At 46.0% G+C, this 16,289-nt stretch overlaps 1 protein-coding gene across 6 annotated transcripts in view; it reads left to right on the top strand.

The window, feature by feature from the left end:
* Positions 1 to 14,815, top strand: part of ALS2 (alsin Rho guanine nucleotide exchange factor ALS2) — a 60,793-nt gene extending 45,978 nt beyond the window's left edge. For all 6 annotated transcript variants that reach the window (XM_054043564.1, XM_054043568.1, XM_054043570.1 and 3 more), the window contains exons 28-34: positions 1,608 to 1,730; positions 3,004 to 3,180; positions 4,097 to 4,142; positions 5,283 to 5,344; positions 6,966 to 7,115; positions 7,406 to 7,502; positions 13,480 to 14,815. In XM_054043564.1, coding sequence (XP_053899539.1) covers positions 1,608 to 1,730; positions 3,004 to 3,180; positions 4,097 to 4,142; positions 5,283 to 5,344; positions 6,966 to 7,115; positions 7,406 to 7,502; positions 13,480 to 13,518 — 694 coding nt within the window. In that variant the 3' untranslated portion in view covers positions 13,519 to 14,815. The remainder of the gene's footprint in view (positions 1 to 1,607; positions 1,731 to 3,003; positions 3,181 to 4,096; positions 4,143 to 5,282; positions 5,345 to 6,965; positions 7,116 to 7,405; positions 7,503 to 13,479) is intronic.
* Positions 14,816 to 16,289: the final 1,474 nt, after the last annotated feature.

Genomic DNA, 16,289 nt, shown 5'->3' on the forward strand with positions numbered 1-16,289 from the left:
GCTGGATGTACTGAAAAACATTTCATTCTCCTAATTTGGCTCTGTGTGCCAGCATTCCCTCAATCCTCTTAAATTTGAAGAGAGTCATGATAGGATTCTGTGCTTAGCTGATGTGATGAATCTGGACAGAAAACCCTTTCCCCCTGAAGGCTCTGTCCACAGTGAAACCCATTAAGGCTCTGTCCACAGTGGAAGGCATTCTTCAATGTGGTTGTTTCTAGCTGGGCTCTAAGGGCTTGTCCACATAGTGTATTAGTCTGCACTAGATAGAGGAGTGTAAATTCTAGTGCGCAGTAGCATGTTGTGCACTAACTGGCCTGTTGCAAAGAGTGCTACAGTAATGCAGATTTGTAGTGCATGCCAGCCCAGTTAGTACACAACACACACTAGCACACACTAGAATTTATGCCGGCCTAGTGTGGACTAGTGCATCATGTAGACAAGCCCTAATGTCTGTTTCCAAACCAGTGTATACAGGGGATGTTTGAGGGGATGGTATTAGAGCAGTATATAAACCAAGCTCAGAGACACAGCACAGGGTTCACAAGAGTGTATTCGGTAAGAATTCTTGGTGGTAATCTCCATTCACACTAAAGTGAAGAGCTATGCTTAGATTCTTGCCAGCTGCTATAGTTGTAGTACAGGAAGTTATTCTCCAAGCTGTCTATTATTCTACTATGGATATCGGCATTTTTAGTGTAGATGTAGTTGTTAATATAGTTAAGGTTTGTGCAAAGCTGCATGTTTTAGTTTAATTTTGACAAGGAAAACATTACACCCACATACACTGAGACTTTTAACTAAACCTTATGGTTACACATGTAGACACGTACAGTGAACCCCAGTATAAGCTTTTTTAAGAACATGTATTTTAAATAAATCGGTAAATATGAATAAGAAAACTGTAGAATATTCAAACACATTAAGTTTTCCCCTCTTCCCCCCCCCCCCCATCCAAACAGTAGTTGCATTCGCTGTAAATCTTCTGACACTGTGCTACTCTATCCAGGTCGGTAGTTGATGACAATTTTGATTATTAAATAGTAAGAAAAGGATGAACTGTAAAATAAGGATATGGGGGACAAAAATCTTAAATTAGGAAAACCATTCTCTCTCAACTCGCAGTATGCCCTAATTCAGTCTCCGTGCTATATTGCATAATTCCGTACTTTTTTTCTGTCTCTCCAAATTTTCCAGGAATCTGATTGTTATTGAGCACTCTTGTGAGGTTACATGATGTCAGTAGTTTATGGTTTCTTAAAATTACTGGTCCCAAATGTAGCTTAATGAGATTGTCGTGTCTTTAAGACACGATCTTGCCTGAGTAGTTAGCTAATGAAGAGAGGAGCCAGATGAAAAAGGAGCTGAGGAAAAATAACCTAATTAATGTGTATCAAGCTGTTTCTGTTTGTGTCATAAGCTTAAGTAATTGGATATGGCTTTGCTGCCAGGCTCACCCAGGAGAAATCACCATGTGCAACTTATGTGTTAGAAGAATGTGTCTCAAATAAATTCCTCTGCTTTCCCTTAGAAGTATGAATATATATTAGCTATTTATGGACTCTTCTAATAAATCAAGTGATGCAATTATGTATTTTATTTTTGAGGTTCTTGTTTCCTGATCTTCCTGAAGAGGGCAGCACAATTCCACTGTTGGTGACTGAGACAAAGAGAAGGAAGTCCTTCTGTAGTGGGAAAATGGACTCCAGATCAGAATCTCCTGAACCCGGGTGTGTAGGGGAAAAATGATCTCCAATAAACTAGTCAGTTCATAAACTAGTACCCAATTCAAAAAGCAATCCCTTCTTAGGAAAGCATTTAAGTATATGCTTAAGTGCTGTCCTGAACTGGGACCTTAGATTTGTACCTATGTTAAATATTTTTCCTTTGGAAAATGTATCTAGTACCGAGGGAGGAAAATAGTTTTTGGCTCTGAGGACAGATTGTCATAAGCAAACATCCATGTGAATTCACAACAAATATTTCATTCTGAGTGTCCTAAAGTAGAGACTAAATGCAAATACCATACTTGAATGGCTGGGAGATGAGTGTTACATTATGTTTCAAATTTTACATACAAGTTTTGAATTAGAATTGCAGGAACTGCATGCAGTTCTGATCGTCCCATCTCAAAAAAAGATATATTCGAATTGGGAAAGGTACAGAGAGAGGCAACAAAAATGATGAGGGGTATGGAACCACTTCCGTATGAGGAGAGATTAAAAACACTGGCACTGCTCAGCTTGGAAGAGACAACTGGGGGTGGGGAGTATGACAGGTCTATAAAGTCATGAATGGTGTGGAGAAAGTGAATGAGGAAGTGTTATTTACCACTTCACATAACACACAACGCAGGAGCACCTTATGAAATCAATAGGTGGCAGGTTTAAAACAAACATAAGGAAGTATTTCTTCACACAATGTACAGTCAACCTGTGCAACTGATTGCCGGGGATGTTGTGGAGGCCAAAAGTATCAGATAAGTTCATGGCTATAGGTCCATCAGTGGCTATTAGCCAAGATGGTCAGGATCATAACCCCATGCTCTAGGTGTCCCTAAACCTCTGACTGCCAGAAGCTGGGACTGGATGACAGAATGGATCACTTGACACATTGCCCTGTTCTGTTCATTCACTCTGAAGCATCTGGCACCGCCCACTGCCGGAAGACAGGATACTGGACTAGATGGACCATTGGTCTGACCCAGTGTGGCTGTTCTTATGGTCTTGTGTAGGAAAGCCTACTTGGTACTCATTTGGTTCTACAGCATTGTACCTGGACTGTGTTGTTAAATAAAGGATCTTACTCATAATTATAACTTTAGCAAAAGTGTTAACTCCTTAACCTGCACCCTCTTCTTATCCTTCTCCCCTACTGAACATACCCTGAAATGGTGTTGTATATGTTCTAATTGTTTGGCTCAATTCATTTTCTATAAATGTGTTTTTTCTTTTCTCTCCCCCTCCCCCCCCCCCCCTTTTTTTTTTTTCCTGCTTTTTTCAGTTATGTGGTAACCAGTTCTGGGCTGCTGCTTCCTGTGTTGTTACCACGACTCTACCCTCCTTTGTTTATGTTATATGCCTTAGACAATGAACGCGAGGAGGATATTTACTGGGAATGTGTTCTTCGTCTAAACAAACAGTCAGATACAGCTCTTCTGAGCTTTCTCGGAGTTCAGCTGTGAGTATGCTGTTAAAAGTAATGGCTTTAACACTAAAACAAAACTGATATTTGGAAAACCATGGCCAAGTGAAGGCACTGTACCAAAAAACTTTCTATGGCAGTGGTTCTCGACCTATTTATCATTGTGGGCCCCACAGACCCGTATATCCAGTGCCTCCCGCCCAGAGACCCCTCCACAGAGTGGAGCCCTGGGTGGAGGGCCAGGTGGCAGCCCCGACCCCGGACCCAGCTGTGGGGCCGGGCAGCAGCCTGGATCCTGACCCCACAGGGCCGTCCGGCAATCCCGAGACAACCCCAAACCTGGACCCCGATTCTGTGGGGCTACTGTGAGGCTGGGCGGCAGCCCTGGACCCCCACCCTGTGGGGCCGGCGACCCCAACCCGGCCGGGAACATGGACCCCGTGCGGCCCGGCAGCCATTAACTGTGGCCCACCTGTGTGCTGAGTGCTAATTGGGCCGCAGGTTGAACTGTCCTATGCTCTATTAATCTGTCACGAGCTGTTCTATATTTCCTTTTCTTTGATCATCAGAACATCTGTATGTAACTGTATCTTTGCGGCAAGTAGTATGTGAGGGGGCTGATCACACAAATGCTCATTTTAAACTAATATGGTACTTGGTGATAGGAAAAGAAGTAGCCTGATAACTAAGTTTTTATTTATTTATTTATTTTATTTATAAAAAATTATAATTTGCTTAAACGGCATGTCAGTTCTTTAAGAACTGGAGGGTAGTGTTCCAAATTCTAGTATTTTCAACTATTTCTGCTAAGTGTAGGTAATTATGTGGTGGGGGGAGGAAATTAGAAAAATCTTGAGGGTCCCTTTCTGTGCATCAAGCAAAAGATAAGTTAAAATCACTTTTTAAAAATAGTAACTCATTCTATTAATTGAATACATGTGGTTTCTTACAGCAAATTTTGGCCAGTGACTGTGTCCATCCTTGGAGAAAGTAAAAAGGTATATCCACTTTTTAATGGAACAGAGGAATATGTGAGCTCACACACTTGGCAACATATTTCCTTTGTGCTTACATCTTTTGTATGTATTTTAAAGCTACTTTAGATGTCCTTACTGTAAGCAGCTGTCACTTCAGAAGTGCAGCTCTATCCAGAATTTCATTATTCCATAGATTAGAGAATGCATAATTCTGAGAACTTCTAATATTTTAAAAGAAGCCTGCATCTGTTTTGTTTGGTCCACAGTTGTGAAAGAGGATGAGGTTAGAAACATCTCTTACCACGAATAACCTGTAAATTGCATTTGATAAAGACTTTTTAAAAATAGGGTAATATCTACAATAAAAGTGGTCATCATCACCAAAAAAGACATTATTAATAAGGATGATAAAGGAACAGATTATACATTTATACATTATACAATTAGGAGCAATAGCCCACTTTACAGTAGCCAGTTTCTATTTCCCACTAATGGTGGTTTAACAATCAGAAGTCTCTTACTAGTTAACCTAAATATTTTGTTTAAGTATATGGCTAGATTTATGCTGTAGATGGAAATCTTAATCAAAAACTTCAAATTCAGTTTTCCATAGAGATACAGAGCCTTTCCGTTTTAGGTCATTACTTTGGTCAGCACAGGTCAGTAGTGACCAGATTTTTCCCATCAGATGGTTACTGTTATGTGAGACTGTTTTGGTGGTCTCCTTCCAATTCCTTTTAGACAATGTCACCATCACAAACATTTTCAATATAATTCATTCTAATTGGCCTCCTGGTTGGCATCATGAGGAGTGAGGCAAAGGACTGAATCAAAAAAGAGACTGAATTTCTCTGCCTCTAGACTTGGTCCTTCCAGGTTAGAGTTGAGATCTATTGGTGGGGCAATATGAGGAAACCTACGTAAACAATGCCCAGACAGATAACCGTTTTGTTGACAGAGGACTTCAGTTTCTTAAGTCAATCCAGCATCTTTTATGAGCCCCAAAATAACTTTATAAAAATATACTTTTATTTTACTGCATTTTTCTCACTCCTATTTAATAACAGTTGCGTAGCTAACTTTGCAATAGCCATGTTCGCTTTCTTGTGAGCTGTCAGAGGTATTTACTAGAAAGATTGTGATTTTCTTCTGATTTCCTAGGTGATACCAAACACAAAAGATGTCTGCTTTGCTTCAGCAGTTGAATGTTTACAACAGATCAGGTAATCCTTTGACTTTATTCTCCCCCCCGCCCCTCCTCCCCCCAAAACAACAACAGTTTTAAAAGCGCTGGTGTGAACAGCACTGTCGGCAGGAGCATTTTTGTGCCAACAAAGCTGCTGCCGCTTGTTGGGGTTGGAAGTTTTTTGTCAGCGGGAGAGCTCTCTCCTGCCGACAGTCAGCAGCTACGCTGCGTGCCTTTTAGCGGCACGGCTGAAGTGGCACCGCTGTGTCGCTAAAAGGTGGGTAGTGTAGGCAAAGCCTTCATTTAGTTATTAGATGGTGGTCTTCAGTTTGCCTCAGGATGTTTTTGCCATTCACCTTGTAACAAAGAGCCTTGAAAGACTTTTTTCTGTCTTTCTGCCAAAAATATTAGTAACTCTTCACAGTGAGGAGGTGGGTGAGCCCTTTTGTGTGGGGGGCAGTTGGTATCTTCTAGGCAGGTCTTTATAAGCTACCTTGACAAACAAAAGGGAGAAGATACTTAATCAATTGTGCACGTGCATTTTTTTAAGCAGTCAGGACAAAATGGCTTATTTATGGAAGTCTTTTCCAGCCATTAGCTGTGAAAACTATCTCAGTTGCTGGTCTTCTCATTTTAAAAATGTTTGAGTGGCTGTAATGAAGAAAGTCTTTTAAAAAAGCAAGCACTGATTTTAAAATAACATTATTTTATGTTCAGTAATATCTCTTGATCTGGTTCACTTGCAACTCAGTATGCTGTGCAGCTGGCACAGTCACTCCTCACTTAAGGTCGTCCCACTTAACATTGTTTCGTTGCTGATCAGTTAGGGAGCATACTCATTTAAAGTTGTGCAATGCTCCACTCTTGCGTTGTTTGGCTGCCTGCTTTCTCCACAGCTGGCAGCCTCTCTATGGCCCCCTCCCTTCCCACCCGTCGGCAGACTCTGAGGATCAGCACCTTCCCCTTCCTCTCCCTGCCTCCTGCCAGCGGCAATCAGCTGGCTTGCAGTGTTTTGGAGGCAGGGGGGAGGAGTGAGGACTTGGCGCGCAGGCTCCTCTTCCCTCCCCTGCCTCCACGTGGCAAGCCAGCTGATTGCCCTGGGCAGAAGGGAGCGGGGAGGCGTGAGGACTTGGCGCACCTTCCCCCTCTCTCCCCTACTCAGCAATGAGCTGGCTTGGGGCATTTAGAAGGGAGGGGAAGGAGGGGGAGGAGCCAGGACTCAGTGAGCGAAGTAAAGGGGGAGGAGGGTGGGGGGGGGGAGAAGAGGTGGGTCAAGGGTGGAGACTTGGGGGAAGGAGTGGAGTGGACCGGCTGAAGGCTGAACCCCCCCATCTCTGGTGCTTGCAGAGTAGGGGAAGCTGCCCTGGAACCTAACCCCCCCCCCAATTTACATTAATTCCTATGAGGAAATTGGATTCGCTTAACATCGTTTCACTTAGTCGCATTTTTCAGGACCATAACTACAACACTAAGTGAGGAGTTACTGTATAGGCTTAGAAATGGGCAGCTTTTTGTGGCTGTGATGCAAATGTGATCAGTGGCTATTTTGAAGAGTTCTATCTTTCTAGAAAAGACACAAATGAACAAACTGTCTTTTTATTAAGATAAGTTGATTTGCAACTCTTCATTGTAATCCTGATGGCTTCCTTTCCCAATAGTACAACCTTTACCCCATCCGACAAGCTGAAGGTGATCCAGCAGACTTTTGAGGAGATCTCTCAAAGTGTGCTTGAGACTCTTCAGGAAGACTTCTTGTGGTCAATGGATGACTTATTTCCTGTTTTTCTCTATGTGGTGCTACGAGCCAGGTGAGTGGTTTTTAAAGTATGTAATAAAACCCACAGACGAACTAAAATTGTTTCCTGAATGGGGATGATTTATTAAAGTTGAAACAGAACTTTATTCAGTACAGGTGGAGGGTCTTAAGGGTAGTCTGTTAGTGCAGGTAGAGTTGTAGCAACCCTAACTAGTTCAGCTAAAACAGTTCAGCCATTTCTGAGGAAAAGGATGGAAAAAACATTTTGCCCATTTTAAAAAAGATTCTTAAAGTATAAAAGGCTAGGAAAAAATATAATAGTGTCTTTTCCTCACGTGACAGGATAAGGAATCTCGGGTCTGAGGTGCACTTGATTGAGGACCTGATGGATCCGTATCTCCAGCATGGGGAACAAGGCATCATGTTCACTACTCTGAAAGTGAGTATGAAATTTACATATCAACTGTCTAAAATTCCTGTTGCCTTTCTCTGGCAGCTAATATTCTTTGGCTTTAGTTTTGGCCATTGCCATAGGAAGGGTACAATTTAAATTTCAATGAAAGTTAGCAACAAATTCTTGCAACCACTTCTAGCACCACCCACTGATAAAATTTCAAGGTAACAAGGCCCTGTTAATGCTGGTTATTAATAAAACAGCATGTATATGTACAAAATCACTTTGTGTTGCTCAGACTTAAATTTAATGTGCTGGTTCTGATCCCTCTGTCACAAAAAAAATCAAATTCTTGGTATAAAGAAATTTGAACATGCAGCTCCTGTGATTAGAGCTCTCTAGTGTTTGGTAACATTTGATGTTCTGTTCTAGTGTGCAAGGGTTCCAGTGCGGAAGTTGGAAGTGGGATTGCTTTTATGTCCTGGTGCGGCAAAGAGGGGAGGTGAATGTTGCTCTTAAAATTCTAGGTGAAATATCAAAATCTAATTTTTGTTAAATTAGTAACAACACAATCTGTCTGGATCTTCTTCAAGATGTGTTGCTCATGTCGATTCCATTCTAGGTGTCCGCATGTTCACGTGCGCGGTCATCGGAGATTTTTGCCTTCGTGGTATCCGTAGGGTCAGCTATGGCGCTCCCTTGAGTGCCGCGCTCATACATCGGTGTATATCAGGCGCCGCCGGCCCTACACCCTCTCAGTTCCTTCTTACTGCCCATGGTGGTTAGTTGGAGAGCCTTTCCTTGCATAGCGAGGGATAGCGGTTTCTCCTCTTCTGACTTCGAGTCTTAGTACCTTGTAAATAGCTGTTTATAATAGTTAGTGTTAAGTATTTAAGTGTAGTTAGAAGTTAGTCCAATCAGGGTCTTTGCCCGAGGTGGGGCATGCCCTGGTCCCCAGGGTTTAAGCCCTGCACGGACTTTTAACAGGCCTATGCCAGTAAGTGACCCCCACAGCAGCTGCCCCAAGTGCTTGGGGGAATCACATGTAAAGGATAAGTGTCATATTTGCAAAAGCGTGATATTCATTTGAGGGCTCTCCTCATGGAGGCTGCCCTCCGACCGGCTTCCGAGCTGTCCTGGCCAGACTTGACCCCTGGTACCTCGGCCTCGATGCGCAGTGCACCCCCGGCACTGGGCTCCACCCTGCACCACTCCCCGGCACTGGTGCCCAAAAAAACCAGATGAAGCATGGCTCCCCAGCACCGAGCAAGAAAGGCCATGGGACATCAGGCAAAGGACTCAGTTTGGGCCACCCAGCCACTCCGAAGTCTGGTGGATTTGCCTCCCCAGTCGGGTACGTTAGCTCCTTAAAGGACTCACCACCAACTTCCGGGAGAGGTTGGGGACCTAAACTTGTGGTGACATAGATGCCTTCCCAAGCTCCCCCGGTGCCACGAGAGGAGAGGCCTCCACCTGCGCCGCTGGCCCTGCGTGTGCCACAGAAATCGGCAAAGGCTCCCTACAAGGGCAAGCCAGCCATCAAGACCCCCCAGAAGGCAGTTGAGTGCCGCCGATCCCCTGAGCCAATGCAGCACTCTGTCTCCGTGCTGCAGATCTCCAACATCACAGCCCAGATGCTCTAGGGCTTGCCCTTGATCTCCGGCACCGCTTTCGCAGTCCCCACCATCTCAACGCAGATCGCCCAGCGGGAGGCACCAGTCACTGCATCATCGGTGCCGTTCGCCCTCCTGCCAGTCTTCCTCTTAGCATAGATCTCAGTCACCCACTCCATGGGAGCAATCTCTGTCGTGATACCGGTTGCGCCGGCACCAGTCCCCCCCAACACTAGCAACGGTCCTCCCAATCCCAAGCACAGTTTTCTGGTGGTGGCGGCCAGCAGACAAACAGAGGCGCCGACCACCCCGCCATGGTCACCAGAAAGGGATTCCTTCAGCACAGAAGGGCAGTTTAGCCCCTCATCGAGACTCCACCGGCGTGATTGGGCACCAGAGGCTGCGTCGACTTCTATGGCGCCACCTTGGCAGCATGGCCAGTGGCCAGCGCAGTGGTGATATTGGAGTGCATGGGGCATGCTGATGATGCCAATGCACCTTTCGCACCTCTCATCTACTGCCACCTCGGAGCAACAGTTGACGGCAGGGGGCTCGGTAGGGGTAGGGGAGACAGTGTCCACCCCCAAAACCCCCTTCCCCCACTGGGGATGATGCCCCACGGTCACCCCTGGTGGTACAGTAATCCTCCTCTGGATGGAGTGACCATGGGTGGTCTTGAGACCCTCGAGGGCCAGCCCACCAAATGATTTTAAAGAACACCAGGCCCTGCTTCGACAAGTGGCCGAGAACTTGGGTCTAGAAGTGGAGGAGATGGCTGAGTAGGCAGACGCCTTGTTTAATGTGCTCTTGGCCTCTACCCCTGCCCGTGTTGCACTACCAGTGCATGATGGGGTCCTGAAAATCCCGCAGGCCCTTTGGCAAACCCCATCGTCCATCTCTCCCACTTCCAAAAGGCCCGAAAAGAAGGCCTTTTTCTGGCCAAAGGGTTCGAGTACCTATATACCCACCTGCTTCCGAACTCGCTGGTTTGTTTCTGCGGCTAACAAGGAGGACCAGCAGGGGCACACCAGTTCAACTCCTAAAAATAAGGAGGTCAAAAGACTGGACCTTTTGGGGGGGAAAACTATTCGACAGCTAGCCTGCAATTCTGGGTAAGCGAACCACCAGGCTCTCTTGGGCAGGTATAATTTTAACTTATGGGACGCCCTCTGTAAGTATTTAAGGAGTCCCTCCCCCAAGATTTGGTCCAGGAATTCCGCACCCAGTGGTGGAGGAGCGTACCACAGCAGGGAGGTGTTCTCTTCAAATGGCATAGGACCTAAGTTCCCTCTAAGCTGCGCAGCAGCCTATTAAGTGCTGCACAGGCACTCAGGACTGCGGCAGGGAGAGATTCCTCTTGCACAGCCCCATCCCAGCCCTGGCACGGACCTGCTGCGGTGGGAGAGGTGACCCTCACCCGTAGCCCAGGTGCTGCTGTGGGGAGAGAGATATGGGGGGGGGGGGGGGAGTCCTCTCTCCCTGTCGCAGTCCTGGGGCAGTCTGCACCCCAAACACCTCAACCCTCTGCTCCCCCACCTACCACATGGATTTAGTTATGTGCACCAATATGGAGGTGATGTGTCACACACCACCTCCATATTAGTGCACAGAACTAAATTCATTCCACACATTGGTGGGAAAAATTTAGAGGGAACACTGCATAGGAAAGGTAGGACTCAGTGACTAGGGCAGTGGTCAGGAGGTGCAGCGATCCAGGACTTCCCATTCAATGGGATTGGACTCTTTTCTGCAAAGCAGACAGATGCGAGGCTGCATGGGTTGAAGGACACTCGGGCCACCCATCACTCGCTGGATATACCTACGCCACAGTCTGCAAAGAAGCAGTTCTGGCCTCCCCTGCTGTCAAGGCTTTGGCAGTCTCAACAGCAGTCTGCAAGGAGAAGGGGTAGAGACACGAGCTTTAGTTGCTGTCCCTCCTCCTCCTTCCAGTCACCCACAAAGCCCGGCCCGGCAAAGCATCCTGGGGGTCAGAAGTGCTCATTTTGAAGGTGTGCTTGAGAGCTATGCCTCAGTCAGCTGCCTAGATCCACGTTTTGGGGCACGTTGGACTTGATCTCCCATGTGAAGAACCACCCGCTCACCATGGCTCACACCTGCCCGCATGTACATATGGTCAGTCATGCCCGACTCCATCTCCAGACTCTGCAAGCGTGGCTGGTATCCCCAACAGGCATGACCTAGACTGGGTAGTCAGTCTGATCACATCCGGTCATCCCTGGATTGGTGGTTGGACCCCCGGTTGGTGTTGCAGGGAGTTACCTTCGCGGCCCTGGCCCTGTCACTGACCCTGGTCTCCATTGCTTCAGACCTGGTCTAGGGAGCTCACCTGGGCAAGCTCAGCACCCAGGGCCGTTGGTTACGGGATAATTTGGCCCTCCATATCAATGTCAAGGAGCTCAGTGGCGCACCTAGCCTGCTAGGCTTTCTTACCCCACCAGAAGGGCAAAGTAGAGCAGATCTTTGCGGTGGTATTGTCCGTCATGTATTACGTCAACAGGCTGGGCAGAGCCAGGTCGTCGGCCCTTTGCCAAGAAGCTCTCCGCCTTTTGGGACTTCTGTGTGCTGCGTGCCATTCGTCTGGTAGCTGCACACCTGCCCAGGACCAGGAACATATTAGCAGATCACCTCAGCAGGATCTTCTTGTATCGCCACGAGTTGTCACGCCGTCCAGAGGCGGTCAGTATAATCTTCCAGAGGTGGGGGACTCCCCGGGTGGACCTGTTCATATCCACGCAGAACAAGAAATGCCATGTGTTCTGCTCGATCTGAGGGATGGACAGGGGTCCCTGTCAGATGTTTCTCATCCCATGGTCAGGGGCTCTAATGTATGTCTTCTGGCCAGTGTCGTTGATTCACAGGGTCCTTGTGAAGATCAAGCAGGACAGGGCGAAGGTTATCCTAATAGCCCTTGTGTGGCCTCGCCAGCACTGGTTCAGCATGCTGCCGAACCTTTTGGTAGCCACCCCACTGCAGCTGTTCCTCTGGCCAGATCTGCTGTCCCAGAACCACAGCAGCTTTCTGCACCTGAACCTGGCGGCGCTACGCTTGACTGCATGGCTAAACGCGGACGAACGGGAATGCCTGGCCCGTGTTCAGCAGGTCTTGTTGGGTAGCAGGAAACACTCCACTAGAATGGCTTTCTTGGCCAAATGGAAAAGGCTCATGTGCTGGGCCTCGGAATGGCATATCTGGGCTGAGCAGGCCTCGCTGCAGGAGGTCCTGGATTATCTTCTGCGCTTCAAACTTCAAAGTTTGTTCCTGTCATCGATCAGGATCCACCCGGCCGCTATTGCGGCCTTCCACCCTCCGTTCCAAGGCAGGTCAGTCTTTGCTCATGATATGATAGCCCAGTTGTTGAAAGGTCTGGAGCATGTTGCTCAGGTCCATTCCATTACCCGCCCTCCTGCCCCTCTGTTGAGGTTGCGGGTAAGCAGGAACTGAGAGGGCGTAGGGCTGGCGGCGCCTGATGTACCGACATATGAGTGCAGCACTCAAGGGGCGTCGCAGCCGACCCTACAGATACTGTTAAGGCAAAAATCTCCAACAACCATGCACAGGGGCATGCCCACACATAGAATGGAATGGACGTGAGCAACACATCTCGAAGAATAACAGTGGCGAAAAGGTAGGTAACTGGGGGGTTTTGCCATTGGTATGAGTATTTTCCCAAAGTTTCCAGTTGCTACCCATCTAAACAATCTATGAAACAGTTATTTAGAACTGAATGGCTGTCTAAGCTAGGGCTTTATTCTGGCTACTCCTAGGCCCTTTAATTGTAATGTCTGAGTACTTCAAAAACATCTACTTGAAAGATTGTCTACACTGCAAAAAAAAAAAAAAAAAACACCTCTGGCAGTGAGTCTCAGAGCCCAGGTCAACTGAGTCAGGCTCATGTTGCGGGGCTAAAAATAGCATAGACTTCTGGGCTGGGGCTGCAAGCCCCTCCTCCCTCTCCCAGGTTTCAGAGCCCAGGCTCCAGCCCGAGCCCAGAAGTCTACACTGCTATTTTTAGCTCTGCAGCGTGAGCCTGAGTCAGTTGACCAAGGCTCTGAGACTTGCTGCCATGGGGTTTTTGCATGTAGTTACACAGGACATCTGTGACAACTTGGAACTGAACCCAAGGATCTGGAGCCCAAACCATCCTCACACTCCATGAGGAGCTAAACACTATTTGAACTTAAAAGCTCAACTTTCCCCCTGATACTTCATGACATCTCACAAGATTGCTGCACAGTGAATGTTGTCACTGCACAACTGATCACAGAAAGTCTAACTTCCTGGGGGGAAAAGAATAAATCTATAGATGTAGCACATTTTGTAGGTTGACTGGGGGGGGAAATCATGGAAAGTAGTATTTTTAAGTTAAACTGAATTTTGTTTCAATTCAGGCTTGTTACTATCAGATTCAACATGAAAAGCTCACCTAGATCGCCTCTGCAACCTAAGTAGATGAGTATCTACTGAGTGGAGCGTCAGCAACATCCATGTTCTTCCCTAGAATGGCACTTACAACAGAGATACGTGGATATTGCTTCTTAACCGCATATAAGGATTGAAAAAACCAAGTACTGAGGCCAACTAGAGGAAATGACAGAGGCAGAAAAGTAATACTTAAACTTGGCCTGTCCAACAGTTTCCAAGAAGAGAGACTTATTTGCCGGTCTAAAGGAGGGATTGTTTATTCTTCCCAAATTAGCAGTGTTTTTAAAAGGCATGACATCGACTTGGAGCTCATATGCAAAGAGTAGTCTGGGCATATGGCTTCTTAGACAATGGGTTTCTGGTTTTCCTGAATCTACCTGCACTGACCACAGATTCCTTTAAAAGGATTACATTGCATCTCAGAACCACTCTGTCTTCCTGAATTAAGCTGCTAATTATGTTTGTCTGAAAAAGGGAAAAAGAAAAGTTGCTATGTTAGTATTTATAATAGGCAGTTTACAGAATATCTGTCTGGAAGGGTTCTGATTGAATCGTTTGTAGCAGGATTGCTGAAAGCAGCCCTTAGTTCCTGTTATGGAGATCATCAAATTGACATGGGCTCCTTTACGTCCATAGTGGTAAGAACATATCCTTTTTATTTAATTAACTTCATAAACAAAAAGCACTAGCAGGTTTGAATTTCATTGCTGAATTTGGTACTTTATAAGTTTTTGCAGAGCTATTAGTTTCATTTTTCCTAGCCTTGCATTCTAAGTCCCAAGGATGAACAAGGTGCAGGCCGTTTTTGGAACGGTTTTCTTGTGAAGTCTATGCTGCAGGAGAATGAGAACATGTTTTAAACTAAGTGACACTAGATTTGGATTGAGATTTTGACTCCCTCCATTATGCTGTACTTACTTGGCAAAGGAAAACTCACTATTTATATTCTCAAAGGTATTGTAAAACAAAAACTTAATCTCAGTGTTTGGGTTTTTGTGTGTGTGCGTGTTCTCTTGTGGTTTACATTTATCTTGATTTATACAAATAATGCCAGTGAACATTTGGATACAATGGGTGCTGTTCTTTACCATGTCTGACAGAAAAGTGGGAGATATATGAAATGTTCTCATGACTTATCTTGAATTAGCATAGCAAAGGCTAAATCAGTTTTGGAAATCAGAATCATGGCTTGTGTGTTGACCCTTTAAAAAATAGAAACAAAACTGTTCATTGAAATGCTGTTGGGAGCAGTGACTGTAATGTAGCACTTTTCATAATAAAGTAAAGAGTATTTGTCTTTGAGACTGTTTCTGTGGATGGTGTGACAAAGTTCCTCCTCTATCTTGGTGGGTCCTGCGCTTATTGGCAGGTTTTCTTGCCTCAGAGATTCACCATGTGGGTTGGGGAACAGCCCAGAGACCTTCCCCTCTGGAAGAACCCACAGTCCAGGTCACTTGGGCGGTTTGGGGGGAACCCGGGCCCGCCCTCTACTCCGGGTTCCAGCCCAGGGCCCTGTGGACTGCAGCTGTCTATAGTGCCTCCTGTAACAGCTGCATGACAGCTACAACTCCCTGGGCTACTTCCCCATGGCTCCTCCAAACACCTTCCTTATTCTCACCACAGGACCTTCCTCCTGATGTCTGATAACGCTTGTGCTCCTCAGTCCTCCAGCAGCCCACCCTCTCAATCTCAGCTCCTTGTGCCTCTTGCTCCCAGCTCCTCACACTCTTGCACTACAAACTGAAGTGAGCTCCTTTTAAAACCCAAGTGCCCTGATTAGCATGCCTTAATTGATTCTAGCAGCTTCTTAATTGGCTCCAGGTGTCCTAATTAGCCTGCCTGCCTTAACTGGTTCTAGCAGGTTCCTGATTACTCTAGTGCAGCCCCTTCTCTGGTCACTCAGGGAACAGAAAACTACTCATCCAGTGACCAGTATATTTGCCCTCTACCAGACTCCTGTACCCCATTGGTCTGGGTCTGTCAATGGTTGGAGAAAAGAAAATTAAAAGGTACAGCAAGAGTATTTAAAATCTCATTTAACATAACACCTAACTGCTCAGAGAGGATAGAGGAACTATCTCTAGAGTCCCACTAATATCTTCTTTTAAAAGGTGTCTCTTTAATACAAACAATAGTTATCCAAGCTGTATTTACAGAGAAAATATTTGTTAATAATTAAAATAACTATTTTTGATCTAAGTAATCTGTTTCCTACTGAATTTCAAAAACCTCTTAAGGGACAGGAGCTTTTGGGGAGGAAGACTGCAGTGTATGGCTTTTTGTTTTGGCTTTTTTTTTTTCCTCTTTAAAGTACTTTACAACCATTTCTTCTTTGAGTAGATTCAGCTGTGTGTTCCATTTGGTTGTGCGCATGCCCATAGCACCAAAGCTGGAGAACTTTGCTGAGCAGTACCCGTAGGAGTGGCTCTCGCACCCTGTGAACCTAGCCCCTCTCCTGGCAACTAGAGTTAGAGATCTGTGGGGTGTTTTCACCTCATGTTTCTGATCTGTTTTCTGAGAGTTTTTTTCTCTAGATAATAGTAGTACATTAGGTTTAGTTTAGTGTTAGAGTAGTTGGCTGCTCTGTGTGGTACCCTCACCGGGGTTCAAGCATTGCCCATCATAGGGGGAAGCATCCTCAATAATGATTACCACGCATGGTGCTTGTTGTGTGCTGGTAAGGGATACATTAAGGAGTGGTGCTCTGTCTGTAAATCATTCAAAAAGAGGACCTAGGGGTGAGAGACTTATGGTTGAAGCAGCACTTTCTGGAGCA

This window comes from Malaclemys terrapin, chromosome 11 (genome assembly GCF_027887155.1).
Source record: "Malaclemys terrapin pileata isolate rMalTer1 chromosome 11, rMalTer1.hap1, whole genome shotgun sequence".
In the NCBI taxonomy this organism is placed as follows: domain Eukaryota; kingdom Metazoa; phylum Chordata; order Testudines; family Emydidae; genus Malaclemys; species Malaclemys terrapin.